At 39.3% G+C, this 27451-nt stretch overlaps 1 protein-coding gene across 7 annotated transcripts in view; it reads left to right on the top strand.

Moving 5' to 3' along the window:
• The window catches only part of AUTS2 (activator of transcription and developmental regulator AUTS2), a 763436-nt gene extending 741218 nt beyond the window's left edge, over positions 1-22218 (top strand). For 6 of the 7 annotated variants that reach the window (XM_082776109.1, XM_082776112.1, XM_082776110.1 and 3 more), the window contains 9 exons: positions 1310-1405; positions 2709-2780; positions 4501-4530; positions 5977-6048; positions 9941-10082; positions 10604-10681; positions 12472-12555; positions 13468-13690; positions 18679-22218. In XM_082776109.1, coding sequence (XP_082632235.1) covers positions 1310-1405; positions 2709-2780; positions 4501-4530; positions 5977-6048; positions 9941-10082; positions 10604-10681; positions 12472-12555; positions 13468-13690; positions 18679-19918 — 2037 coding nt within the window. In that variant the 3' untranslated portion in view covers positions 19919-22218. The remainder of the gene's footprint in view (positions 1-1309; positions 1406-2708; positions 2781-4500; positions 4531-5976; positions 6049-9940; positions 10083-10603; positions 10682-12471; positions 12556-13467; positions 13691-18678) is intronic. The other variant, XM_082776113.1, reaches the window with a different exon arrangement.
• Positions 22219-27451: the final 5233 nt, after the last annotated feature.

Below are 27451 nucleotides of genomic sequence, written 5' to 3'. Positions count from 1 at the left end.
CTCACAAGGTAAACTAATGGAAGGAGAATTCTTTGATTCTACGAGAAAGGATTAAGAAAAGCACATACAGATGCTTGATATAAACAAACTCATCAAAACTTTGTGATACTGATTTACTCTGGGCTGTGATTTTCTCAGTGTTTGCCCACTCCAAATGTCCAGTCTTTGCCCAGTCCTGCTTCTGCTCAGTTGGCCATTAACTCATTGATTTTGATCTTAAAAGTAGCATACAGCAGGTTCATTTTGGACCAGCTATGTTCAGATGTGAACCTTTACCAGCCAGATAACCCCTTCAGGCTTTTGACTGGCAACACCAGCAGAGTTAGCAGCCATCCCCTATTAGATCCCGAGGTTTCCCAGTGAGAACACCTTGTAATGAAATGCTTTGAACCCCGACTCCTACCAAAAAGTAATTTTGTGTGATCCCTGCATTTTCTGAGCGAGTTAACCGTGTTACAGCATGAGTAAAAGATTCACAGCCAGACCACAGAGACAACATGAGATTTGGACATTATCATTTACTTACTTGTTTCCCATGTGTTTGTCTGCATTAGTATAGAAAAGGCTTTTTTGTTTTGTTTTTGCTAAGTTGTCTTAGAATAGGTACGTTGGGATCATTGAGGTCAGTGGAAATTTACACATTTTTATGTTTAGTAGTCTGTCGTCACAAAAACAGTATCCTAAAATTTTGGGGGTTCTGCCTCAACATTTTTTTTTAAGTAATCATTTTTGACAAATCAGTTAATCTCTCTGCTACTATTAGATGTGGCAGGATATCCTCTCAGACAGGGTAATGAAGTAAGAATTGTGCGTATTTTCCTCATTTCCTACAGATATCATTAAAATCCTAACACACTAATGGAGTTTTAATGACAGAATGTCCTAGAACATGTACATTTTTTTCCCACTCAAACAGTAGTTTTCTCAGTCCTATTTAGCTCAGTAGTCTGCCTTTTCTCTTGATATCATTTACAAACTTAAACTATTTAAAATGGCTGTGCAATTTTAAAATTAGTAATTGCAAAACAAGTCTCTTACGCTGTGATGGCCTAATCCAGGGGACAGGTTGCTGGCTGTATAATTTGGGAACTGCTTTTAAGCTCTAAAGTAAACTTCATGACATCTGTGAACATTTCATTGACTGCTTTAACTAACATCGTTGCAACAAGATCACTTCTTCAATGCTTCTCTGTTTCTCCATGTATCATTTCCCTAATACTCTGCAGGAATGCTTTTGCTGTCTTGTTCAACTGTCTGTCTTCATTTTGAAGGGCGCTTGCATTCATGTTCTTCTGTCTTTTTGTTACAGCTGTTTCACTCCTATCCTCCAGCTGTATCAGGTATTCCTCCCATGATTCCTCCAACTGGCCCGTTTGGCTCACTACAAGGAGCATTTCAACCCAAGGTAAAAACAGGAATTCTCTGTTACTGCTCAAATTCACTGGTGGTGACCCAGGTTAGATGAGAGTTCAGAACTTACTTTAGATTCCGGAGCAGCTGGAATCTGAGTTACAGCCTAATTGCAGAAAGCACAAGAGGCTTTTCCCAAGTTAACAAAACAAAGGTTATTGCTCATTGGGTTCAGATGTATCTAAATACGTTAAAAAATTGTTATATGTGATGTTATGGCTAACTTTAGAAGCAATATGATTAGTTCTCAGGTAGTACCTGTTAATGTAAGATCATCTAATAATCAAGATTTTAAGAAACCGTGATCATGATTGTTTACTCAATTCCACAGTCACCTCACAGCTCTACCACCATGCAATACACTGATTTAGTTCTCCTCTCTTTTGTGATAGCTATGGCAGTTAAATTGTTAGTTTCTTTTTTTTTCTTTTGTTTTCGTGAAGTCACTCTTGATTTATGAGCATGAGGAAATCAGTTTCTGTAGCCTGTAGTCTTTGCCACTACAGACTGAAATCAGGACTGAAATTTCTGCAGAGAAGACACCTTTCTTAAATTGGCCCATCCACTTTAATGACTGAATATGTAAATTGCAGTTCATTAGCGGGATTCTTCATATGTATGGTAATCAGTCTGTTAACAACTCTGTTGCTTAATTGTTAGTTATACTGCAGCTGATTTCTTTTTTCTTCATTTTAACATAGGAAAGATGCTGTCTAAACGTAGCATTTTTTTCTCTGAAAGATGCATTTTGTTATATTAGCTGAATATTTACATTCAAATGATGGGAAAAGCTTTAATTTTCTTCAACTGAATGTTGGCTTTTCCTGATACCCACATGGTAACAGTTCATTGTGGATGGAGTTCAGATCCTTGTACAGTGACTAAAGAGATTACCGATGCTTTGTGCCTGACATAGAGGGGTAGCAGCTTTAGCCAGCTCCAGTACATTATTGATAAGCAGCGGAGCCCAAGCTTGGTGCTCCAAATGTTGCTTTAAATGCTGTATCATACTAATCAGCTTTTCAACAGTGGAAAGATTTTCCAGTGAAACAGTCCCTGTTTTCTCACATGTTTCGGATCACTTGAAGTAATGGGAAGTTAGTGGACAATGAAAGTTTGAAGTCTGAGATGATAATGTGTATATAAATGGATTATAGTAGTTAATCTTTTATCTTATAAAAAAAATATCTTCATGGCTTAGGCAATATTAATGATGAAGAAATAGTATTTTTCAGGTTTTGTAGGGTCTATACGTTTTTTTTACTCATAACCACTCTCTTTCTTTATGACATTTCTAGACTTCCAATCCCATTGATGTTGCAGCCAGACCTGGAACTGTCCCACATACCCTTCTACAGAAAGATCCACGGGTCTGTAGGAAGTATTATTCTGTTTTTCTAAAGTAAAACTATTCCTTCTGAAAAGCCTGAATACATCCTCAATATGTCCAAATTAGCATCTAAAACTAAAGCTTACTCTGAAGTATATAAGTAAATGAGGGCTAGAGAAGATGTATGAGAACAATTTAAATCCTAATCCTTTTGCTCATCACTAGCAAAAACAGACACTATGCAATGGAAGAGATCTTTCCTTGCTGTCAGCTGGCATCCCCACAAGCCCAGGGTGAAGGCATAAAGCCCAATTCAATGTATTAATGTACAAACCTCTTCAAGACTACGTTTGTACTCTGTAATTGTTTTTAATGTGGGTAATGACAGTTATTCCCTTGGTGACTGTATTATTGATTGCACTAGCGAAATACAAATGCACTTTATTGATCACTTGGTGCCTCAGGATTTTTGAGTTGTAGCATATGAGAACAGCATTTATTGTGTCAGCACTTCATCTTTTAGACTTTTGCTGTTCTTTGTGAATGCCACAGGGTTTGTGAATGCCCACAGGTTGTTTGCAGATTTGAATTAATATGCATTATTTGCAGTGAAAAACGTTGTGCAGTGATATTTTTAGTAGAACTCTCTGAAAAAAAGCAATAGGGAATGCTCCTTAAAAATCCATGTTGTGGTATGGTTCAACTTCTAAATACTGCAGAGCTGTCTTTAAGTAATGCCAAGTTCCAGTAGTTCAGTTTGCTCTGAATTGGTGCTGTAGTTAAGCTTTATATAAAAGGAACCAGGTGTTTTCATGTCTGTTCATTCCATCTAATCAAAAAGATAACTAGAGCCTCCCATCATTAAGTAATTTAACTTATGCTGCCTTTCAGCTTGTAGTGTATTTTTGATTGTTTCAAGATGATGTCGTGTGCCATCACCGAGTCTGCAAAAACCTCTCACACCTGTAAATCTCCTTTGCTTTTCTTTTTAGCATTGCATTTGAGAAAAGAAAGTACACCAAAAAAAATCATAAATACCCAAGAAATTGAATTTATTTTCTGTTATTAATTGGTGAATTGTGAACAAAAGAAGAGAACAAAAAATTACCTACCCCCCAAAAAAAAACAGGCCATACAAGAAACAGAAATGAGAAAATTCCTTTTCATACAACTGCTGTACAAAGTACATCTGCTCTGATGCGAAAAATACTTAAAGCCAATTTGTGACAGAAAACATCAGGCAAGCAATTAGTCAGTAGTGGGTATCTAAATGTGCAAGCACCCAGTGCCACAGCTGCTGAACAGACACCAGCAATGGTTTGCAGGGGCACTGCAGCCCGTTCATGGGACCAGCCCCATGATAAAGCAGCCCTATCTGCTTCCAATCTTCTCGTGAGCCGAGCAAGCTTTGAAAGATTAGAACAGAAGTTTGCCCAAAGGACATAGCTGTTTTTCTTCGGAGTAGTTAACTAGCCATTTTTGTAGCATTAAATCAACAAATTAATGCTGATGCCAGAGGACAGAGCGCTCTGTGTGAGGCTTGTTTAGTTGCTTGTCAACACTTAGGTACAACAGCCATGGGGGGAGGGAGACCAGCTCGAAACGGAGGCTGAGGACTAATTATTATCTGAAAGGGCTTCATTTGAAAGTAAAATTATAACATTTTAATTTTGTCTCTTAATGAAGCAATACAAATTTGTTAATTAGAGCAATTGTTTGAGTGACAGGCATGTAACCAAGCTGTCATTTCTTCTTCACAGTTGACAGATCCGTTCAGGCCCATGTTGAGGGTAAGAAACCTTCTTGTGATACAGTTTGTCGAGCTCGTTTTAGTCCCCAACAGGTTACCGCAGCAGACTAATTATAAATTAACACTATGTTTCATCTTGGGTATTTTGCACCATGTTTGTTGAGCAGTGTGGTCAGTCCTTTGCGTGCTTCTTGTGGTCACTCGAGGAAGATGTCCAGTTTTGAAGGTGGAAGTTGCCTCACACAGCCCTATAACATGAATACTAAATATTCATTAAATATTGATAATCCTCCTATTGCCCTGGCCACAAGGCTTCATGTGCCAATCTACAAACTGCCCTGGCAGTGATTCCATTTCACTGTACTGCAGACAGAAGCATTTTGCTTTTATTATTTACTGTGTGTTTTCAGTTTTACTCAGTATGGAACTTCCTACCCAAGTATCTTACTGTCTAGCATAGACAGACAATCCAGTTCAAAAGCAAAATATTTTAGAAATAAGGATCAAAAGATCCAGTCTTAAAGTGATCCAAAAGGGTTCTTTTGATGATTTTTCAACATGTTCAAGAGGTCTAGATTTTGATTGTACAGACCATTAAATCAATAGCACAATTGGCAGCTATGAATAAGCAAAAGGCTTGAATTTAGGCTTGTGTGTGGGAGAGAGGGGATTCATTTTTTTCTTCCATTTTTAATTGTTGGTTGATCAACATCTAGAAAAAGAAGGCAAGACCCTATGCCGTAGTTTGTATGTGTAAGTTACCAGTAGCTTAGGAAGCGTCTTTCATTCACGTCATTGTTTTTAAATCTATGCAGAAATTATTATTCATGTAGTTAACTGTAGACCCCTAAATAACAAGATTGTAGAAAGTGTATCCTGAATGAGTATTTTTCAGACATCATTTCCAGATATTCTGAAAATGGACTACAAAATCAATAAAAAAGCGAAATAACGCTCTCTTGTCTCTCTCTCGGTGCCATGATTTAAAAGCATGGTGACAGAGGCATGGCAAGAGCCACCTTAAGCCATTTTGCCTTCCCAGCCAGATTGAATTGACTGACCTCCAAATTTTTGAGTATATTGGTGAGCCAAGATTTTGGACCAGGAGTTATATGAGGGAGTCAAATTCATTTTGAGAACCAGACTGGTATTTTTATGTGGTTTTATTTTTGTTTGGTTTTGTTTTTAGTGGAAAGGCTAGTCTTAGAATAGCAGCGCTTTTGGAATTGAACTCAATGTACAGTTTTGAAGCAATCCAGCCATGCGGAGTAGCTGCTAACAGGCAGGTAGTTTCATCAGTTTCAGCAATGAGAGCTGCATTCTCAGCCAGTGGCATCAGAAGATTGCAAGAGTGTATAAAAACAAGCATGGGTTTATCTGGAGAGGAGGGTGACCAGCAACGTTCCTAGGATAAAGCATCACAGGTATTTGAAAATTACTAATTCACATTGTATTCCTTTTGTTTTTTTTTTTTTTCTTTTTCCAGAAACCTGGAAAGTGGTGCGCTATGCATGTTCACATTGCCTGGCAGATATACCATCATCAACAGAAAGTCAAGGTCAGTCTTTTGGGCACACCTGCATTCCAGATAAATTGCACTGCGCAAACCTGTGAGAGAAAGTTTGTCTCTTGCTGTTAGTAGTTCTGTGCCATGGCTAATGGCTTGTTAAACTACCATAAGTAGCATTATAGCGTAACCTTCCATTTCACAGGGATGGCATATTTGAATTTAAAACCTAAACACGGAGTCTCAAAGGAATGTCTGAGATGCTATAGAGCAAGGACACCAGATCTCAAGCAATAGCAAACAGTTTATAGCTAGAGAGAGCTAAATGGGTGTGCCTGTGAGCTACAGCATTTCTTTTATTTATGGCTGAGGACACGAACATATTGAGATTAAATTATTCTAAGTCTGGAGAAGCTAGGCACATGTGTCCTATTCCTCTTATTAATGTTCACAGACATAATGGGGCACAGGAAGATTTCTGTCCCTGCTATGTTATATCCAGCATGGCTGCACAGGCTCCCATCAGTCTTTTTTCACAACCCACGTTACAGCTGGAGGCTGGCTCCAGGACATGTCTGGACTGATCAGGCAGCCACAGCTGCTCAGATGATGTTGTCCAGAGACACTGTCTCATGGCACTGAAGGTACAAGGGTGGAAATAATTTCTTTGTTGTACATGCTTTGAGACTTGATTGTAAGGGCTATGGCCAATTTAGTCCTAAAAGAGAGGTCATATTAAAATAAATAGTTTATTCATTTCATAATTAGGGTATTTCTGTTCTTTCCTTAACTCTATTTTCATTACATATGGGCTTAGTGAAGAAGGTTCCTTTCCTGTTACAGCATTTGCATGTAAAAAAAAATCTGTGTTGCTCCTAAAGTTTTTCATTGTATAAAAGGGAGGAAAGGTTTGCATTCTTGACTGTTTGGCTTTTTACTTCAGGTGTAAATGGCTTGTGTTAGAAAGTGAAATTAACTAGAAGTCCATACCACTTTGCAGTCTGTGTATGCAACCGAAATGTGTAAGATAGTGCTATAAGAGTATGAAGATGTTGAACAGCTACTAAAACCTGCAGCTAATAGAGTTTAAAAATAACCCTTTTAAACAAGGTTGACAGGTTAATTTGCTGTAGTAGATGTATCTTTCCTCTGCTTCCTTATGTTTCCCCTGCTAGTGATCTTCATTCATCTTCCCATTATCAAAAAAGACAAGATTATAGACCTAGAGAGTTATATGTCCCTTTTTTATTTTATTGAAAAGGTATTTTCTCAAAATGAAATTATTATTCCCATGTTATCTGTGTCCTTTGAATCTTCCTTGATTTGATATTCAGAGAGAGGTCATACTGGTGTATTTATAACGCACGGTAAATGCCATTTTCATACAGCCATTTCTTTTACCTATTACTTTTCTAGCTTGGATGTTTAAAAATAGTAATAATGTCCAGAAGTTCAGGAAAGGAAGTTACTTGACTTTTTGAGGCTGTGGATTATGATAATTTCTAAAATAATTGGGAAATGTATTTCACTGTCTCAGTTGAGTCAAAAAATGAGGTAAGGTCTGCAGTAGTTAAGGCGAGGTGGTTTATGTCCATGTGAGCCATCAGCCTCCCACACGGGAGCAAAGTCCTCCCCTCTGCATGCCACCAGGAAGCATGAAATCTCTGTCTGAGGGTTCACACAAGATGGTTTCTCCTATCCAGAGGTTGTGAAGGTGTCTTTTCTTCTGCACAAGCTGAAGCAGCTGCCTGTCTGTAGAGCGGGGAATAAAATACATTTACTCAGAAACTTCAAGTTTGCATGCAGTGCCACCGGACTGCCTGCAAAGTATGGAAGAATTGCTAACTACCCAGCCAGCTAGTAATTGCTTGCAGAGGGCAGCACCAGGCACTGGAGAAGCAGGCAAGACAGGAAGCTTTAAAACACAACCTTTGTGACCCCAGGAAAAAATGCATGCAGCTGTTGATGCTGTTTGCCTGCCTGTACCTCTGCACCAAGACACTGTTCAGATCTGGGTAACTTGTCTGCACGCCCAGGGAATTTCTCAGACACAGCCAGGGCTGGATACCAGCTCTGAGCACAAAGCAGTTGTGCACTGTGGCTCAGGCTGACCAGCCTGTTACTGTTCTGGCCTGGATTCCAGAGAGAATTTATGCTCCATAATTGGCTCTCTTTTAGGCAAGGACTTATGGCCTGGTCTAACATGACATGAAATTATTGCAGGCATTTGCATTGCATTTAGTGGGCCCTGAGTTAAGGTGTTAAGCATTTGCTGGACTTGAAATTAGTTCATAAGGATTATCAGCAAGAGGGGTGCTCTCTCAAACAGCAGCTGGGTGTGAAATGATTCTGATCAATTTTCTTTGGTACTATTTTAAGGTAAATCTTCACATTTAAAAGTCCTTTAGCACAGCCATGATATTTCCGTTCCTCTTCAGACAGGGGATTTTTTCATTATCAGAACAGTACTGTTCATATGGCTGCAATTAAGGTTTCAGCCAGCTTTTGCTATTCTGAGTAATGCTTGTCAGAGGTTTATAACTTGGTTGTTAAGAAGAAGAATAAAAAGAGCTCACAGCCTGAAAAATCTGGCACACAGCCTTCAGCTGAGGCATTTGTATCTTCTGAACTTTCTTAATTATTGAAGTACTACAGTGTTGCTTCCTTAAAAGACATGACCTTAACTTGGCCATCTTTTGCACTTCAATATTTTTGCAGGCCATTATCTCAAAACATTGATAAAGCCTCTTTTTTTCTTCCTTTTTTTTTTTGTGCTCATAGCTACATAGACATGTTATTAGCACTTGAAAAACAGCTACTAGGCATGCACATTAACTTGGTCATAACTTTTTAATATGCATATTTATATCATTGTAACAGTCTGTACTCTGAGCTGGCACAGTATTAAATATTGATTTATTAAGCGGAACATGCTCCAGAATTACTGTTAAGATCTACTGGTTCAGTGTTACACATTTGTAAATCCTTTCAGCTGACCTGCACAATTAATCAGCAATCTGTGTTTAGGGAGTTCTGGCAGCACAGGTAATTGGGAATTTGGTTTTCCTCTGCATTCTATAAAACTATTGAAGTAGGGACCACTAAAATGAGCCTATGGCACAAAGAAGAGCCCATCTTTCATCCACTTATCATTTACAATACAGATACCTAAGCAAATATACCTTAAAAGGGAAAGTCTGCTTATTGTAATACCATATAAATAAATACAGTGACATACAGTGCTTCGAATTTGGAGTGCAAGCTATCTAAATGGGACTTAAGTTCTTCAGACACTAATACTCTGTCTGTAACTTGACTTATTTTAGTACCCATCTTGCTCAGTTGTAGTCTGAGAGGCACTGAAAGATGCACAGCATCAAGTGTTTCCCAATTGCAGCTTTGCATTGAAATGTAATGGTTCTGGTGTCCATTGACTTGTCGCTGCCTTAACTGTTGAGCCAGTGATTCCTGCAGGCAGAAGAGGGTCAGCTGGCAGCTCTGCCTCTTATACTTGGAGCTTTCACCCTGTTTTTAACATGCCTACCCACCCAGCATTAGATCCAAGCTACCACCTCTCTTCAGCCTTGCTTTTATTATTAAAGACAGACCTGTTCTTACAGCCAAGCATGTGTTTAAAGGCTGTCCTGAGATTTTTGTGTTTGTTCTTTAAGTCAAATCTGCAGTGAAATGCTTTGCTCCAGAGGGATGGATGTGAGTGTTTGTGAAGGCACTGTTGAACCTTGGGGGAAATACCTGAGGTTTTTTGTCTGCCTTAGATCTCCTTTCCAGGAGATTAGCTTTGCACGTCCAGGGCCACAAAAACTAATATTCTTGTTAAATACCAGTTGTTATGAATGAATTGCTATACCCACAGCATTTTGAAAGTGCCTTTTATTGTTATCTTTTAGGACAGTCTCTTCTAAATCCTGTTTTTACATTTCAGAAACAGATGCAGTCAGATCCACACAAGCTGGACTTTGGCCTGAAACCTGAATTTCTGAGCAGGCCACCAGGCCCCAGCCTTTTTGGTGCCATCCACCACCCCCATGACCTGGCTCGGCCCTCGACTCTCTTTTCCACAGCCAGTGAGTACTGAGAATCAAAATCTTTCTTGTGGCATGCTCATTAACATGCTAATCCTTGCCATGCTGAAAGGAAATTTCCCATATGCTTTGGCTTATGAACTCTCTGCAAGACATGCCAGGGGCTATTAGTCTATTTGACAAATATTTTAAAATTTGTCCATATGCTTTAAAAAACAAACAAACAAACAAACAAAAAAACCACAAACATGCTGAAATGTTATACAGGTCGCAAATGGAGGAACATTGCTCACAGTGATATCTGATGCATCATGGAGATGACAGGTTGGAAATATGCTGTATTTTACATGTACTCTTTCTCCATACTGATACATTTTTCCCTCCAATCCCCTTTAACTGGTAACTTCTGTTTAGAAGAGCAGCTGCTGTTTGCATGGGATCCTGACCTGAGTAATCTCTGCTCACATGAGCTGTTGTTTAAGAAATTATAGTCAAGTGTAGAGGACAGGGAGTGCCCTTCTGAGCTTTTGCTAGGAGTTGACCCCATTGCTTTGTTTTGGCAGGTGGTGCTCACCCAGCCGGCACCCCTTTTGGCCCTCCACCTCACCACAGCAACTTTCTCAACCCAGCTGCTCACTTAGGTAAGTGCAGTAACTGCCAGAAGTCATTTCCAATTCTCTCTGTGAATACTGGACTGTGAATACAACTCAGAAGTAACATGCAGGCATTTTCTGCCCTGCTACCTTTGGCAATCTGCTGTGGCCTGTTACAGTGTGAATACCACTGAACTGACAGCTACTTCAGTTGTCCTGTCATTCCCCAAAAGGCGTGGAGTATAGTCTGAACAGCCACCATCTTTTACCAGCCAGATTCAGAATAAGGCCAAAAGATCCTCCTGAGCCTCACTGGTCCACAGAGATAATACAGTTAAGCATGCCAGGAGCACCAAAAGAAATAAATATAACGCATGTTCTTCAGCTCCTCAACCTAAGTGTTACCTGTATAGATCCATTTACGACTGGATCATCATGATGAACCCTTTGACACAAGCTTGGAGTCATGGCTCTGAATACATAGCAAGCTGCCTCAGCTTTTGTGCTCTGCTTTTGCATGTCTGCCACTGTAAAGTAATGCTACATTGTTCTTACTTCACATCTTTTGTTTTAGTCCATTAAAGGTTGCCCATGTGGAGACTCTCTGAGTGTCCTGCCTACTTAACCTTTACAAATTGCACATTTTATCCATTAATCTTCTGTAACTCAGGTAGCAGTTCTAAATACATGTAACAGTATCACTGATAGCATGTTTTGAAATACTTCAGAAAACGAAGTGCCTGTATGGCAGGAGGAATGGAGCTGGTTAGGTTCAGTGTAATCGTGTCTATAAGCAGTCAAAAAATACTTGAAAATTATGGCTCAGGCTCAGAAAGGTGTTTCTGTTCCTGACTCCTACTGAGATACCTGCTTTTCCATTTAAGTGACTGGGAAGGAGATCCTTAAGATCTTATGATCTGGGCTCAAATGTGTATGTTAGTGAAAAATCGCAAATACACATTTAAGAAAAGGAACCACGTAAGTCATCAAATGTTGTTAGTTCCTTTCTAACTTACTGATGTAATAAGGCAATCTGCTGCCTATGGGGACATCAGAAATCAAGACTCTAATTTGATATTCCATTTTGCAAAAGGAAAGATTTGGCAGGGTCACTAAACAGATACAGCAGACTCATGATGTCTGTAGAAAATGTTAGGCATGGCCTTCTGCTTCTCAGTGTTGGTATTTATCAGATGTAGTTTCATCAAAGTCATTAGACTTTGAGAAGAGAATTTGCTTCATACAACATACCTATACTCTGTATACATTAAGTATGAAAAAAAAAAAAAACACAACAGATTGCAGTATTTCTCATAATACATTCTAGTTTTTCATATAGTATTGGCAATAAATATGAAGAGCATTGAAAAATGTTCAGGTCAGCATGACATATCAGTATAACAGGACATTTTATTTTTATCCTGGCTATGGTTTAGGGGACATGACTGAGGCATGGCCTGAAGGTGTTTTGCAAGCACAATTGCCAGACTTAATAATAGTCTTGCTAGCCAGGGACGTTTCCTGAGAAAGATCCTGAAACTGAACTGGAAGGGAATAAAAGGAAATAAAAATTGAGATGTTTGCAGATTTTAAGTGAAGTAGTTACTTTTGCTGAATTACAGGCCTCAATACTGCATATATTGTAACATCTTGGTTTTCTTCAAAGAAAACATCTTGGTTTTCATTATTGGGGAAAAAAAAATAAGTTTTTGTATTTCTCACCCCTTCACAATCACCGGTGTGTTGTGGGAGGATGTTGTTCATCTGGATAACACACTAATGCTTTCTCACAATTACCAACATGCCAGTGAGTGTCAGTTGTTTTCATTGGTTTGCAGAGCCTTTCAATCGACCAGCTTCCTTCAGTGGTCTCACTGCAGTGGGTAGTAATGCCTTCGGGGGACTCGGGAACCCGACAGTTAGTGAGTAACCTCTTTGTTTATGAATTCTTGTTTGCTGTGTGATTCAGGATATTGAGTGATGGTGACTATTCGTTGTCGTTTTATCGGTTGCTTAGATCACATCCGTAAGGGATGGGAATATGAAAAGCACCCTTTTTCTTTTAAATAACAGCATTGTTTTAGTCATCAGTAAATTATTTTCTATCAGTTGCCTCATAGTTTGGGTTCAACATAATGCCAAATGTCACCATTGGCATTGTTTAGTCAAAAAATAAATGAATACAGAACTTATGAGTCTAAGGACTTTGTGAGATTCCTCATGGTTTTGTTGCATGGTCAAAAACAGTTAATGTGCACTGCTTATTTGTAATCCCTAGCTGTGGATGAGAACATTTTCTTTTCCTTTCTCACCAGTAATCCAGGACATGTGCCTGGAAAAGATCACTAACCTGCATTTATTTGTCCAGGGTCATCAACATTTCTCTAGATTTGGCCAGTCTCAAAAGATCATCCTTTCAAAAGTCACTACCTTTCTCCATACTTCAAATCTGGCATGATTTCGGTCACATATTATTTTACTTTGGTTCAGGATTAAATGCAACAAGTCCCATTGTTTATAGTCATTATAATGGTCATTTTCTGGTGTCTCTAAAATATTTGGACTAAGGATCATTGTCACTTTTATCTTTCTATTTCATCCCTTGTCAATTTTATCCACAGCATTTCCCTTCCAATTAAAACAGCTGTCAGATGCCTGCCCATTTTTAGGAATGAGACCCTCTAATGAATCTCTGTTAATTTCCTTTCCTTTTCCAGCTCCCAATAATATGTATTCATTTTAACTCTGAGTGCTGTAAAAGTTTTTTTGGTAAGTACCTTCACTAGAGCATACCTTTTTCTTAAACCTTTTTGTTTTCCACTTCACCATTTCAGCACCCAACTCAATGTTCGGCCACAAGGATGGCCCCAGTATGCAGAGCTTTAGCAACCCTCACGAGCCCTGGAACCGACTGCACCGAACTCCTCCTTCGTTCCCGACCCCTCCGCCCTGGCTGAAGCCAGGAGAGCTGGAGCGCAGTTCATCTGCTGCAGCTCATGACAGAGATAGAGATGTAGATAAACGAGACTCATCTGTTAGTAAAGATGACAAAGAAAGGTACGAAAGAACACTTCCAAGAATTGTCTAGTTCAAAGCTTGGGGCTCCGTTCTGCTTTTAACCCTTCCCAGCCTGGCACATTGTTAAACCAGAGCTTCAGTAGAGGGACACCTGGAGAGCGGACACCATCGGCACCTACAATGTGAGGCTGGCAGTACTTGCACAGCAGGTGCCTCCTGCTGCATCTGTTTCTCTTCTCACTTGCACCACAGTTCCTCAGAAGGAGCTTGGCTGGAACAGAGTTCAGGCAGTGTCAAGTGAGAATAGAATCAGACCACACAGCCTTGTGGATGACTTTCTCATAGGTCTTCTGGAGACTTGATGTGTAGATAGGTGCCTGACAGGATGAAAAAAGGATTATAAAGTCTATCAGACACATATCTGCACTAGTGAATACTTAAATAACTTTGTAAATCTGACCCAATCTGCAAAACAAATAACCCTGCCTCCCTCCCCTAAAATGGCCTGACGAGAGAAACCACTGATAAAAGTTCTAAAACTAAAACTCTGTAAAATATCATGGTATGTCATTTCCAATACCACAGTAACTTTCAGTGCATGCAGTTCATTAAATCAACCTTAATTCCCCTGAAGAAAACACACATACATGCACTGCTGTTGCATACCTTCAAGCACATTTTTTTGTTCAGTGTTTTAGATGAACTTGCATGTTAGAACATGTCCAGGCTGGGAAGGGTTAATGAAAAGTAAAACCCGGTCATATTTTTTTTTGACAGGACTGTTCCCATTATACAGTTAACTCAGTAACAATTCCTCTTAACATTTAAGTACCAAATTATAAGAATTTGCCATTCAGCAAGTGTCATGCCTTCCTTGAAAAATGTAGAGAGGCTGATTTCAGCTTTTTCAGTTGTGGCTTAATGGCTTTCCTGTTAAGTTTGCACATTACTTTACTACATAATGGCTATGTTTCTAATTTTTTAACATAAAAGAATATTTAGGAGATGTGCTTTTCTGACTTCTCTGTCACTAACCCAAATATACGCATTAGTAGCCTTTTCTAAAAGAAGTTATGCTAACACATTAGATATTCTAAAAATACATTTAAGAGCTTTTCTGTGTTATTGTAAAATGTGAAGAGCAAGTCAAACTACAGATCTTTTCACCTACATTTTCCATTTGGAATATTTTATGTTTGGTAGCATAGCTTCATTATTTTCATGTGTGGTGTTAATGCTTCAAAATAAATTGCCATTAGAAATTGGGGATTCTGTCTTGAGAAATGCTTAAGCATGTGAGTAACTTTACTGGCTTGAATGGCAAAACATTTTAGTTACTGATGATATGGGTAGTCTTTAGAACTATGTGGTTATTTCAGTTACTGTCCTGTTGTTTTGTTATGAAGTGTTCCTGCTGAAGAAAATCCCTTTCAGAAACACATTCCTTGTAAGCTGCTTTGGCATTGCCTGAACTCCATACCATAGCTCAGAACATATTTATTTTCAATAATTTGAGAGCTTAAAAGTAAGCATCATTCATACTTCATATTTCTGCACAATTATGGCTACCAGTTTAGTACAATAACGATTTTGCTGATATAGTATTGCTATGCATCCATCCATGTGGTTTTGAAAAGTTCTACTTTGCAGCATGCTCACACTGTTGCCTGTATGAGAAGATGCTGAGAATTCCTTCCTGGAGACCTTCTCCCTATGTAGATAATGTCTGGAGTAGTTTGTGAGCCTCTCATACCTATCCTTTTATCTTCAGTGGCACCCAGCAGGGTGAGGATATAGACTTGCCTTCTAGTTGAGGTCCCAATCTCTGTTACCTATTTTTGGCTAATTTGACAAAGCAGGAGGAACTGGGAATCATACCCAGAGTTCTGGTATGATTTCATCTCAAAATTGTCCTATCATCAATGGTCTGAGCTTTATCTGCCCCCAAACACTCCATCTAGACAAATGGGTCCATCTAGATTTCTTCTGTAATGAGTGACAATTAAATGTACCTCAAAGGCACCTCTTAGCTTGACTTACCCCCATTTAGAAATGGTGTTAGGGTGGGTTACAGTGATTCACTGATTGCTTTTACTGGATAAGCTGTACAGCCATTGCATTGCAGCCCCCTCCCAGCTAGCGTGAGATATGGTAGATCTTTCAAGAGAGTTTAGATAATGTGAAACTACAGTCTGTGAACATTTCCCAGGTGTAGAGCTGGCTGGGAGTTACACTGCTATGTCCTGTTGTAGTCCCTGCTTTCTTCTGGAACACCGCTTGCAAATTCGTTTGTTTCTTTCTTTTAAGGACATTACTCCAGTCCAACATTAGAAAAAAAAATCAGTGGAAGCAGCTATTGTGCAAAACAGGATTTGTTCTTTCTCAGTGGTATTTAATTTAGAAGATGTCACTGAGCAATTCCACTCTAATAAAGACATTGATGTGTATGTAATCCTGGAGCATTAAAGAGAAAACAAGAATCTATTGATCTCTTTATCAACATAAATGAAGCAAAGTAATTGGCATAATGTCTTGTGCATTATCTTTCAGTGTAGCATACAGCCTCAAAACATACCTTATTTAGTAATAAACTCATTTGAAAACATGATCTCAAGTTTCTTATTTCAGAGAGACTGAGGGTTAGCGCTGTTCCTGTACTATTAGCCCTTGACAGAACTGAGGACAAAAAACGATTCCCTCCCTGACCACTGGACTGCCGTTCACTTAAGTGAACTGTGTAATCAATAGCCTCTTGAGATAATGCCATCACTGTAGCTGAATAGAATTAAATTGGCAATGGAAGATGTTATTTTGGTTGCACATATATTTTTCTTTAGTTACAGAAAATACCCGTTATTTTCTTTAAATTTTATGCACAATTTAAAATAAATAAGTTACGCAGAAAATTGATTAACTATCAGTGAAAGGACTCAATGAGTTCCTCTAGTGAAATAAAACAATTAAGGGTGCCCTCTGAACTGGTCCCATGAGCAAAATAAATAACAAACTAGGTATTGCAGAGTCCACAAGCCAGTGTTTTCACAGCAGAGGAAAAGGATCTTCATGTTGAAGCATTGCATTCACTGGAGTACATTATCTCGGTCACGCTGTGTCCAAATCTGGAAGCTGTTAGAAGAAATGCCTTAGCTTTTCGTGGAGAGCTAGAGGAGGGAAATTAGAGCCAGAACACAATTTTCAGACTGTTTAGGGCAGAGTTAATCAAAACAGAACATGATATCCAGGAGTTAATTGGTAGTCAGTGCAGATGAGACAGTTTTGGTATTAATTGCTCCAACTTACAAATGTTTTATAACAGTTGCATTCTGGACTCTGATTGTCTGAGACAAGGCCCATAAAATGACAATTTCAACAATTCAGTCTAGATGCAGCAGAAGATGCTTCTGGTGAGGTTATAATAATGAGAATTTTCTTTTTCAAAATACTTTTTCAGCAGTTGCTGCAGTTTCACCACCCAAAAGTACCTACAGCTTAGAGGTAGAAAACTTACACAGTTCAGCTCGTTAGCAAAAAAGAAAGTAGCAGAAACTGTGTAGGTGAAGGAGCAAGTTGTCCACTTCATAGTCACTCTCCGAGTTGCCCTTCAGCCATCCAGTATTGCTCATCTTGTCCAGAGTGAGTTTCAACCTACTGTCCTCATCAAAGCATGTTTGGATGACACATTGCTAAGCAGAGACTGCAGCACCCAGAGAAGTATGTAAACTGGAGCTGTTTGCAGACTGTAGAGGACCCTGCTGCTTACCCCTCATTTTGCCTTTAGTGGCATGTTGTCCATCACCCCGCATGGAACAGAATTTCCATGTCTAGAAAACAGCATGTGTCCAACACTGAGGCTGTCTTTGTAGAGAAAACTGCAATGCTGAATTCAGCTGCAATTAATGCGAGGTGAAAAGCATTGGAACTGAAGAATTAGATTCACCTTACATACTCAATTCATTTGAAATAGGACTGCTATTCCACTTAGTGTTAGTCAACACTACTTCCAGAAAATACTTGGTACAGAATGCATTCATATATACATTTTTTTCAGTCCACTGCCAGACAGTTATTCTCTAATCCTTTGTGCAACACAAGTATGAAAGATGGAAAGAATTTGCAATATTTTGAGACTTCTTGGCATTGGCAGCGAGATACATTGTCACAGTCTCTGCTCTGCTCACTCTATCCCAGAAATGGGAAAGGGTTGGGAATCTGAAGAGCAACAGAATCCACAAAGGTGTTAACTTTATGAGATAGCCTGAATGATGGGCATACAGCATAGATTCATCCCTGCCTGAGGAAGTCAACACACAATCTGTGCATGACGGCTAGCAGTCTCTATTAAAACACCCACACTGAGGCTTCACACTTAAAGAAGTGCCTGTCTGTTCAGAGGTGGTCTCCACCAGTGCTGGTGCACTGAGAGGCTTTTGTTTTCAGTTTTAAGAAGGAAATTGAATTGTGAGAAGTAAATTGAAAATCAAGAAGGATGAAGACAATGTAGATAAGAAACTAGTAAAGTACATAAGCGTGGAAGTTTTTCAAGAAGTCCGCTGAACAAAATGTCGTCTACTTGCCCAAATGTATTCTTAATAGAAGTAGCAGGTAAAATCCTATTCCCCATGTAATTTGGATTTAATTGCCTCACCTTTTTTGCGTGAAATTGGTATGTTTATATTTTTTCTCTCTCTTTACAAACAGCTAAGTCCATCATCCTAGGAGTATGTACATTAGAGCTAGATTCCCTGGGATCTTTCTGTGGACTTCAGTGTTTGAAATTTCAGTCAGATCATTCACAAAGCAGCTTCTTTGGGGATCTTCTTCTCCTGCATTAAGATAATAGAACAGACCTAGTTTAGAGATGGGTTGCTCTTCTGGTGTTTTGGGTGTGCAATAGGAACAGTGCATTAAATGGTGCATGTTACTAGCTTTCTGCAAAGTGACAAGTATACAGGCAGACACCCTCAAGGATTTGTTTTATTTATGAGAGTTTCTCATGCTTTAATTTTTATGCTTCTCTTTCTTTCTAGGGAGAGCATTGAGAAAAGACACTCCAGCCATCCTTCGCCAGCACCTATCCATCCAGTAAACTCCCTCGGACATAATCGCAGCTCAAATGAGCAGATCAGGAGCCATCTGAATCCCGAGGTTCGAGAAAAAGAGAAACCCAAAGAGCGAGAGAGGGATCACTCCGAATCTCGGAAGGAAATTAATGTCGAAGAGCACAAGGTGAAGGACAACTATATTTCAGAGAAAGAAGGCCTGAGCCATGAAAGCCGAGTGGTGGAAGAATCGAAGCAAATGTCCAGGGTTCCTTCACCCTATGCTAGGCCCGCTGTTGTGGAGAGCACCAGGCCTAATAGTACTTCAAACCGTGAGACTGAGAGGAAGAATGAGCCGGCATATGATAATCCGAAGAAAAGCAATGAAGTCAAGGTGAAGGAGGAGCGAAAGGAAGACCATGATGTTCAACCTGAGGGACCTCAGACTCACAGGTCATCTGATCAGCCCCCACCTATATCTACATCTAATGTCCATCCAAGTCCTTTAGTGTCTATGCCCATGACTGTAGGTGTAACTGGTATACATCACATGAACAGCATCAGTGGCCTGGATAGGACTCGCATGATGACCCCTTTTATGGGAATTAGCCCGATTCCTGGTGGAGAACGTTTCCCCTATCCTTCTTTCCACTGGGATCCAATGAGAGATCCCTTAAGAGATCCTTACAGAGAGCTAGATATTCATCGGAGAGACCCCCTGGGCAGAGACTTTTTGCTAAGAAATGACCCCCTTCATCGTCTTTCTACGCCAAGATTATATGAAGCCGACAGGTCGTTCAGGGATCGGGAACCTCACGACTACAATCACCACCACCATCACCACCACCCTCTTTCTGTTGACCCGCGACGTGAGCATGAGAGGGGCAACCACTTGGATGACAGGGAGCGGTTGCACATGCTCAGAGAGGACTATGAACATGCACGCCTGCACTCAGTTCACCCTGCCACCTTGGATGGGCACCTGCCTCACCCAAGCCTAATCACACCAGGACTTCCTAGCATGCACTACCCCAGAGTCAGTCCCCCAACGGGACACCAAAATGGCATCCTCAATAAAACTCCCCCAACAGCAGCTCTCAGTGCCCCTCCACCTCTTATTTCTACTCTGGGACCTCGGCCTGGGTCTCCCAGAAGGACTACTCCTCTGTCAACAGAGATGAGAGAGAGGCCTCCTTCTCACACCCTCAAGGACATTGAAGCTCGATAAGCAGAGTGAGACTAAGTGAAAACCAGAGAAAGAGGGACAGAATGTTGTAAATGAACATAATATAAAGACCTTCTTACTAGTCATTGATACAGACTGGGGATGTAACCCACTGTACAATATGTATAGACCTGAGTGCAAAGATTTTGAAATGTTTTTTTTGTATATTATATGTTGAAATTTTCCAGATCTTTTAGCCAAGTCCATATGTTCCTCGTGTCTTCTACTCTATTTTATTTCTAGTTTAAAATTTTCAAATTTGAACTGAAGAACAAGACATTACTCTGAATGATTTGACTAGAAACAAGCCACCACCAATGACAACCGTACAACGCTCTTTCAGAAGAAAAGTGAAAACAATTGTAGATATTTATGTAAAAAGAGTGCTTCATGGGTTAATGGTTCATATATGCAAAAAGGGTAAGACGAAAGCTTTACTTTGTACAAATGTAAATAGATAAAATTAAGTAACATAATACATTAATACTTCTTAAACTGTGCTATTTGCAAACTTAATATTGATCAACACAGTCTGCTTATGCTGTGTTACATATATTGTTATAGACAGCTAAACCCCTTCAACTATGCAATGAATTTTAAGGCTTTTCACAAAAGCCTTTAAAACTCAAAGGAGCCTTTTCAACACACAACATACTTAAAGTCATATTTTCCCTGAACAAGCTCATCTATACTAGAAACCTATTTCTCTTGCTTGTTTTGATGAAGAAACAGCCCATTAGAAGTGTAGTTTTCTGTCTGAAACCCTGCATCAAGATGCTGATGTTACTGTAGCTCATGTATTCCTTAGAAAGCGTCAGGTTAGCAATCTATAATCACTGATACTGTAGTCATGACTGATGGGTTTTTAGTCACATTAATCTGGGTTAAACAGAATAATAATCAAATGCTGGATATTTTCCAGAACCTTCGTCACTTAACATGTCAAACTTATTTTTGGAAGAACATCTGGTTATAACCATTCATGTCTGTTTTTATTGCCAGTGTGTCATTTTAATCTGTACACACCACACACTTTTTTTTTCTTTTTTTTTGTTAAGTGATTTTTAACTATGTTGAAACAAATCATACAAGAAAGCCAATACTTTTCTAAATGATGTTTTCACTGTGGATCAGTAGTTTAATTAATGAACTCTGATGCAGATTTCATAATGCAACTTACTGTATTTCAGTTGGTAATAAAGTCTGTGAATAGTTAACAGGTCAACCTTGTTGTTCCCTAATCATGGAAGATACAACCTGAAGAACACGGTCCTTTTTAACAATATGCATCAGTCTTCTGAAATCTGTCTTTTCATAACACACTTTTTTATAATGCGTTAAGTTTCTTGTCTAAATATTTGGAGAGAATATGACTTTATCAGAGAGAATTCAATATCTTGTCTACTGGACTGTAAAATATATGTATGAAATAAAATTAGTTCCATTGGTCTTCTAGTGTATTAAAGTGCTATCTGAAGTTGTTATTCTGTTTTGGCAAAAAAAAAAAAAAAAAAAAGAAAAAAGAAAAAAAAAAAAAGAAAAGAAAGAAAGAAAAAAGTTAACTACAGTTGTTTCTAATGATCAGAGATCTATTTTAGTAGTCAACTGAAGGTTTAGTTGTGAGCTTCAGATTTTGTGAACTCCAGATGTTGTGCAGTGTTCTTTTTTTTTCTGATTTTTTTTAAGAACAAAAGGAAAAATGAAAAAAAAAAAAACCCAACCCTGAAGAATATGTACACTGGAACCGTAGTGGTAGCTTTCAGTATTGTAAAGAGATTGTTATATACAAACCTTTTTGCTGTTTATCCTGTATGTAATAAAGTCCTTTCTAGATCCTATGTGAAAAGAAAAGTGAAGCGGCTCTCAATCTTCAGCATGTTTCCTCATCAGCGAAGACTTGTGTAATGTAAATTGTGCCATGTTATTAAAAAAATGTGAACTAAACTGCTAGGTGCTTCTTTGTGTGGAGTACCCCATCGTTGCTATGGGGAAGAAACGATACCTTTTCCCAAGAGTGGGCTTTTGTTCAGAAGAAATAGCTGTTAAAAATGGAAAGGAAATGACAAGCTTTTATAAGCTATCTTATAAAAATGATTATAATAATCAGGAAAAAAGGAACAAAAAAAGAGACCAAATCCTTAGCTTGCCCAGATTCTCTAAAATATAATAACATCCTACTGACATTAGCTTTTAATTACTGACCAATTAGTCTTTCAGGTTAGTCCCATACTTACGTATGTGACTGTATGCAAGCCCTTTTGTGAATTTGTGTACTTCCATGCAAGCTAAATGCATTTTACCAGTTACCAGCTAAGAAGATGGCTCTTGGTTACTGTGACCAATTGGAAAAAAGTATGTACAATTTTTTGCAAAATTTTTAGTTCTACATAGTACAGCTTTCATGGTGTCCTTTTTTTTTGGGGGGGGGGGGGGAAAAGTCATGATGCATGATTTCCTGGAGGTGGTTGGTTTTTTTTTGTTCTGTTTGGTTTTGGTTACAGACTTAGTGCAAACACTTCAAAATTTTTACCAAGTTACTTTTGCCAGAGGTAACTTGTGACATTAAAACTCGCTTTCTAGAGTAAGAATTAAGACTTTCTTCTCCCTCGATAATTAGCACTTGTTTTGGTAAGCAATTAACTGTATGCAGCCATATATTCAAGTTTGGTTTTGTTTCTCTCTCTGTCATTGTAGAATTTGTCTGTATTCTATGTTATCATGTAAATCTGATCAAAGTGAAATTTCTTTGAATTTCAACCATGTAACTGAGAGAAAAGAATAGCCCTATGTGTGAACTGTACGTATTCTTGGTAGTAATGTACAGTATAATATAGGAAAAAAGCATTTTCTGTTTTTGTTTGTTTGTGGGTTTTTTTGTTGTTTTTGTTTTGTGTTTTGTTTTGTTTTGGTTTTGGTTTTCTGCAAGCAACCAGTATCTTGGTCTTCTAAATGTACATCTTTAAAAATGCTTCCAGCTTCCTGAAGGAAACCATTCATAGATGTCTGTAGAAGGATGAAAGCTATTGGAGAAGGCTTGCACAGATACAGTGTGAGGGAGTCTATGAGAAGGGCCTAATGAGAGCATCATCTTTCAGGTTTATCTCAGCATTGTAATAGGAGTCCTAGCAGCTTTGTCAGTGGCTTTCAGGGAAGAAATGTGGTATCTGATTGTACAGACTATGATCCTTGTTCTCCCAGATGCTGAGTGTACTCCTGCTGATATTACTGAATTCCCAGTCAAGATAATGAAACCTCAGCCCCAGAGTCCCAGAAAGGACTGAGGCATTTCACTCCCTTTGAATTCAATGCAATTTAAGTGGCTATATGCCTTTAAAGAACAGGACGTCATGTCTTCTTATGAGTGCTGATGCTCATAAGAATATGCCTGAAAGGTATGAATAAGAGATGAAACAAGGTTTTAATGCTCTCAAACTTTTTTCAGATGTGTTCATAGCTTTTCAAAAGCTTGATATGGTGGCTTTAGCTTGCAGGTGAATTTCATCTTTTTAGCAGGGTTTTTCATTCAAGACATTTGTCTTAATACTTGTATTTTTAAACCACTAGCAGTTAAGCAATTAAATACGTGTAAAGACAATCCACCCATAAGAATGAAGTGACTGTGAAGGATATTATTTTGTAGAGCATGAGGCATTTGGGGACACAGAAAACCCTGAGTTATGATGCTTGCAACGTTCAGGTCCTTTGCTTTATGCTATAAAGATCCCACGTTGCCCCACTCCAACTGGTGTTTCTATTTAACAGCATCCATCACAAGTTGGGATACCAGCTGAATCAGTGTACACAAAGGGATTCTTTGAAAGCAGTTGTATTATCTATTCCCTGATAAAATTTTAATTTTATGCTGCACTTTGTCCCTTCATTTGAACCTTCTATATTGTCTTTGTTGTCTTTCCTTATTAAATGCCTAGTTCTAACTTTTTTTGTTGTTATTTACACCTTACCTTGCCTTTTTGCCACTTTTTTTTTTTTTGTCATGTATTATGACAGCTAAATCTATTATAGGCAGTGATAAATGCTGCAGATGAATTTTTATGAGAGCCATGGACACAATGTATATTTCTGTTCTTCTTTACCTTTGCCAGTGCATTCATGAAAACAGAATTTATAATCCTCGCTGGACTGGAAGATGGCAAATGGTGGTTGGGGAGGAAAAGTATTTTCATTTGCTATGACTGTACCTTGTTAAGTTAATATTTAATGTGATTCTTGATAATTTGAACTCTAACTCCTCCTTCACACATGCAGGTGACCTCTGCTGAAAGCCACTTTGGTTACTGGAACAAGGTATCAGACAGTTGCTTAGATTCCATTTACAGAGGAGGTGCTTGTCTGACTGCTTTTGTTTCTGGTAAGAAAGAAGAAAGAGCTGTGGTTCAAACAAAAACCAGAGACTCAAATAATTCAGAGTTCTGTTAGTCCTGTGGAGACTTGGTTAAGTCTTACCTGGATAAATTGATTTGCTTGTTTAGAGTCCCACTGCCATCTTTGTAGGTATACCCATCCATTTTTTCAGAAGGCCATTTGGAGTAGGATTCCAGCTTAAAAGGTCTAAAAGGCCTTTTGAAGGTGTCTCTTCTTAACTCCAAATAGAGACTAGCCTCTAACCTAGCTGTTTCAGAGAAGTACATGTAAATGTGTGGTGGGACTACCTCCTCCCTTGCTGATTTTACAGTCCAAGCAGATTTTTCATTCTGTACCAATCCTGGCCATTTTTTATGTGAAGATCTTAGGGAGAGTCTGATTTTTGTTATGTGATTGCATTGTGCTTGGTGCTCTGACTGCGGCAAGTGAGCATTTCTCAGGGCTGCTATAATAGGCTGACAACTGAGGGCTTCAGTGAATTAGTTTATTGGGTAACCACTATAAAAAAAATCCAGGCTTTTGCTAGCCAAGAAGCAATAAAGCTGCAGGAAAGGTCAGGCTCTGTTCATCCTGCAACCTGTCTCCATCCGGAGGGGCTTTGACTGCTTGTGGCCAGGAGCAAAGTGGAAGTTCCCAGCATGGCTCATCATGATAGAGTCATGGGTTTTCCAGCACGGTCCCTTCTGCCAGTTGTGTACTTGGCTAGGTATTTCTTTTCCTGCAGGTGTCTTGCAACTACAGTAATTGTAACACAAAGACATTGCCTTGTCACAAAGAGTATCCCCCTCCTTGCTCGTGTACTCTCCATGAATCTCTGTGCAGCAATCTGTGGAATATGGCATCATGCCTGGCACCTTACAATCTTGCATATCCCCTTAGCCAGTTTAGCAGAGGCCTTTCCTGTAGGATGTGACCATTGCATTTGATGTTTCCGCTGCTGGCAATACTTTGCTATACCATTATGCCTATTTTATAAATGAGGAAAGTGCACCTGGTAACACAAAGCTCAGAGTCACTGGTGTGATAACAGCCACCTACTGCCTGACTCATCCCATTAGTCACCCAGGGAGACTAGGTACTGCCTCAGTCACCAAGAGAACCAAAAAAAAAACCTAAATCAGGTAGACTGCAGAGTCAATGGCAGTAAGAGATGAGGAATTTATGGATCACTATTGTGCCTTTAGAAAGTACCTTTCATCCTAACCCAAGTTAACAACTTCCTGGTGTTTTAGATTTGCTAACACTATGTCCATGAAATTATGTTTTTACTTGTTAACAGGATAATTCAAGTACCTGTGTATGGCCTGTGGTCATTCTGGTTATTAAGGGCAGATACACCCTATTTTAACACTGAGTGTAGATTGTTTGATCACCTCTATTGCTCAGTGTTGAAGCTTGGAGGGTAGCATTTTTCTTTGTTAGATTTATGAGGTGTTTCTCTACTGAAAAAGTGGTATTTAGCCCTAAGTACCAAACAATCCACTCCCAATACAAACATCTTTGTTTAAAGATGAGAAAATAATTAAGGGAGAACTTAATCAATTGATTACATAGCTGTCAAATATACATTATTACTGCATGGTGATGACATGCATCTCCTGCTTTGCGTATTCAAAGCCATTAACTAGTTTCTGTTGATTTAGTGGCAGATTTCTGTTGACAAAGCAGTCACTGCTTTAGCACTAAAGCATGAAAACTAACTTTTTTTTTAAGATAATTAAAAATGCAAGTATAAATTTCCTGGACTTTCAGCAGTCCCTGTGTGTGAAGAACCTCAGTGTACTTGGGGCAAGCATGATGAATTTGGAGCTCAGTTCATGAAACAAACAATCGAAAAACAAACAAACAAACAAGCTCGTAAAATGATCACTGACTACTTGCCTTCCAAAAGAAACGTTTTGTCTGTGTTCAGTGTAGATTGGCCAAGTAGAGCTGGATTTATTTTCACCTGTTAGAAAAGGCTGTTGTTCTTCTGAGACACCACAAGAGGGTAGTTAAAGAGAGACTGAAATATGTGTAGGCTGACGGGATGGCTATGCTGGTTTGTGCAAGGTGAATGTGGCTTTAAATTATTTTTATACGTGTCTGATCTGTGAGGAGCTCTCCTGTTCCCTGCATAAATGACAGAAATCTCAATGGTGCTGTGGCAGGCAATGATCAGGTTGACTAAAGAGTGACCTTGCTTTATCACATTTAATAGGAGGGATCAGAAGTGGTCTGTACCCGGACCATTCAGCTAGATAAAGGTAATCATATTTTTCAGAGTTAGGCTTAAAGTGCATGGTGCTACAGTCCAGCAACAAAGCACGTTGCTTATGTTATGGGAATAAAAGATGCCTCTCTATTGCAAATGGTACGTACGATGAGTCAACGTGTGTCAGATCCTCAAAGCCTCAACCATTAATGAGGACATCAACCTGTGTTATCCATTACCTGCCTTTTGAAGGGGCTAACTGCAGTCAGCAGTGAATCGCTTCATTTGGAGACGAGGAAAAAAAACAAAGTCAAGTTTTCTAAGGACATAAAACAAAATGGTTTATTTAACATCCATACGGCTGTCTGCTTCACACCAGCAGGTTTTTTGTTTTGTTTTGTTTTTCCCTGTTCTGCTCTATTCACCTTTGCCATGTCAGCTGAAGGCTAACAATCTGCTGATGTTGTCAAAGCCCTGCTGACCCCTGAGGAGGTCTGCCTGCCTCAAGGGGCTTTTCCTCAGAGTGCCTTGAGCAGGCAACTACAGCGAAGTGCAGCCCCCACAGCCTTTCAGCTGGACTAAGGGGCCGAAGCAGGCCTGGTGGAGCCTCCAGCTCCCATTCGCACAGCCCCACATGCACCTGCCCCCTGGCCAAACCACACCAAGAGCCTGGAAAAGGGGCTGTCCCCATTGGCATGGCACAGCCAGTGTCAGAGTCCCTCAGAAGACAATGACTGAGGAATCTTGCACCCAAAGGCAGGTCCAGAGGCACAGCACACCAGTGGCTGCCAAATAGCTCACACCTGTGGGTACAGCAGCTGAAGGTTTAAACACTAATTGGCATAGAGATAGAATTAATTTTGTGCTGAAAATGCTTGTTGTGTGCTGAGCACTGCATGGAGGGCTCCTGTGTGCCTCACCAGGGTGGATGAGGGTAACCCCCCACACAGGGGGTGTCT

The sequence above is a fragment of the Aythya marila genome (genome assembly GCF_965140915.1).
Source record: "Aythya marila genome assembly, chromosome: 20".
NCBI classification, from domain to species: Eukaryota; Metazoa; Chordata; class Aves; order Anseriformes; family Anatidae; genus Aythya; species Aythya marila.
This window is presented reverse-complemented; position numbering and strand designations above follow the sequence as displayed.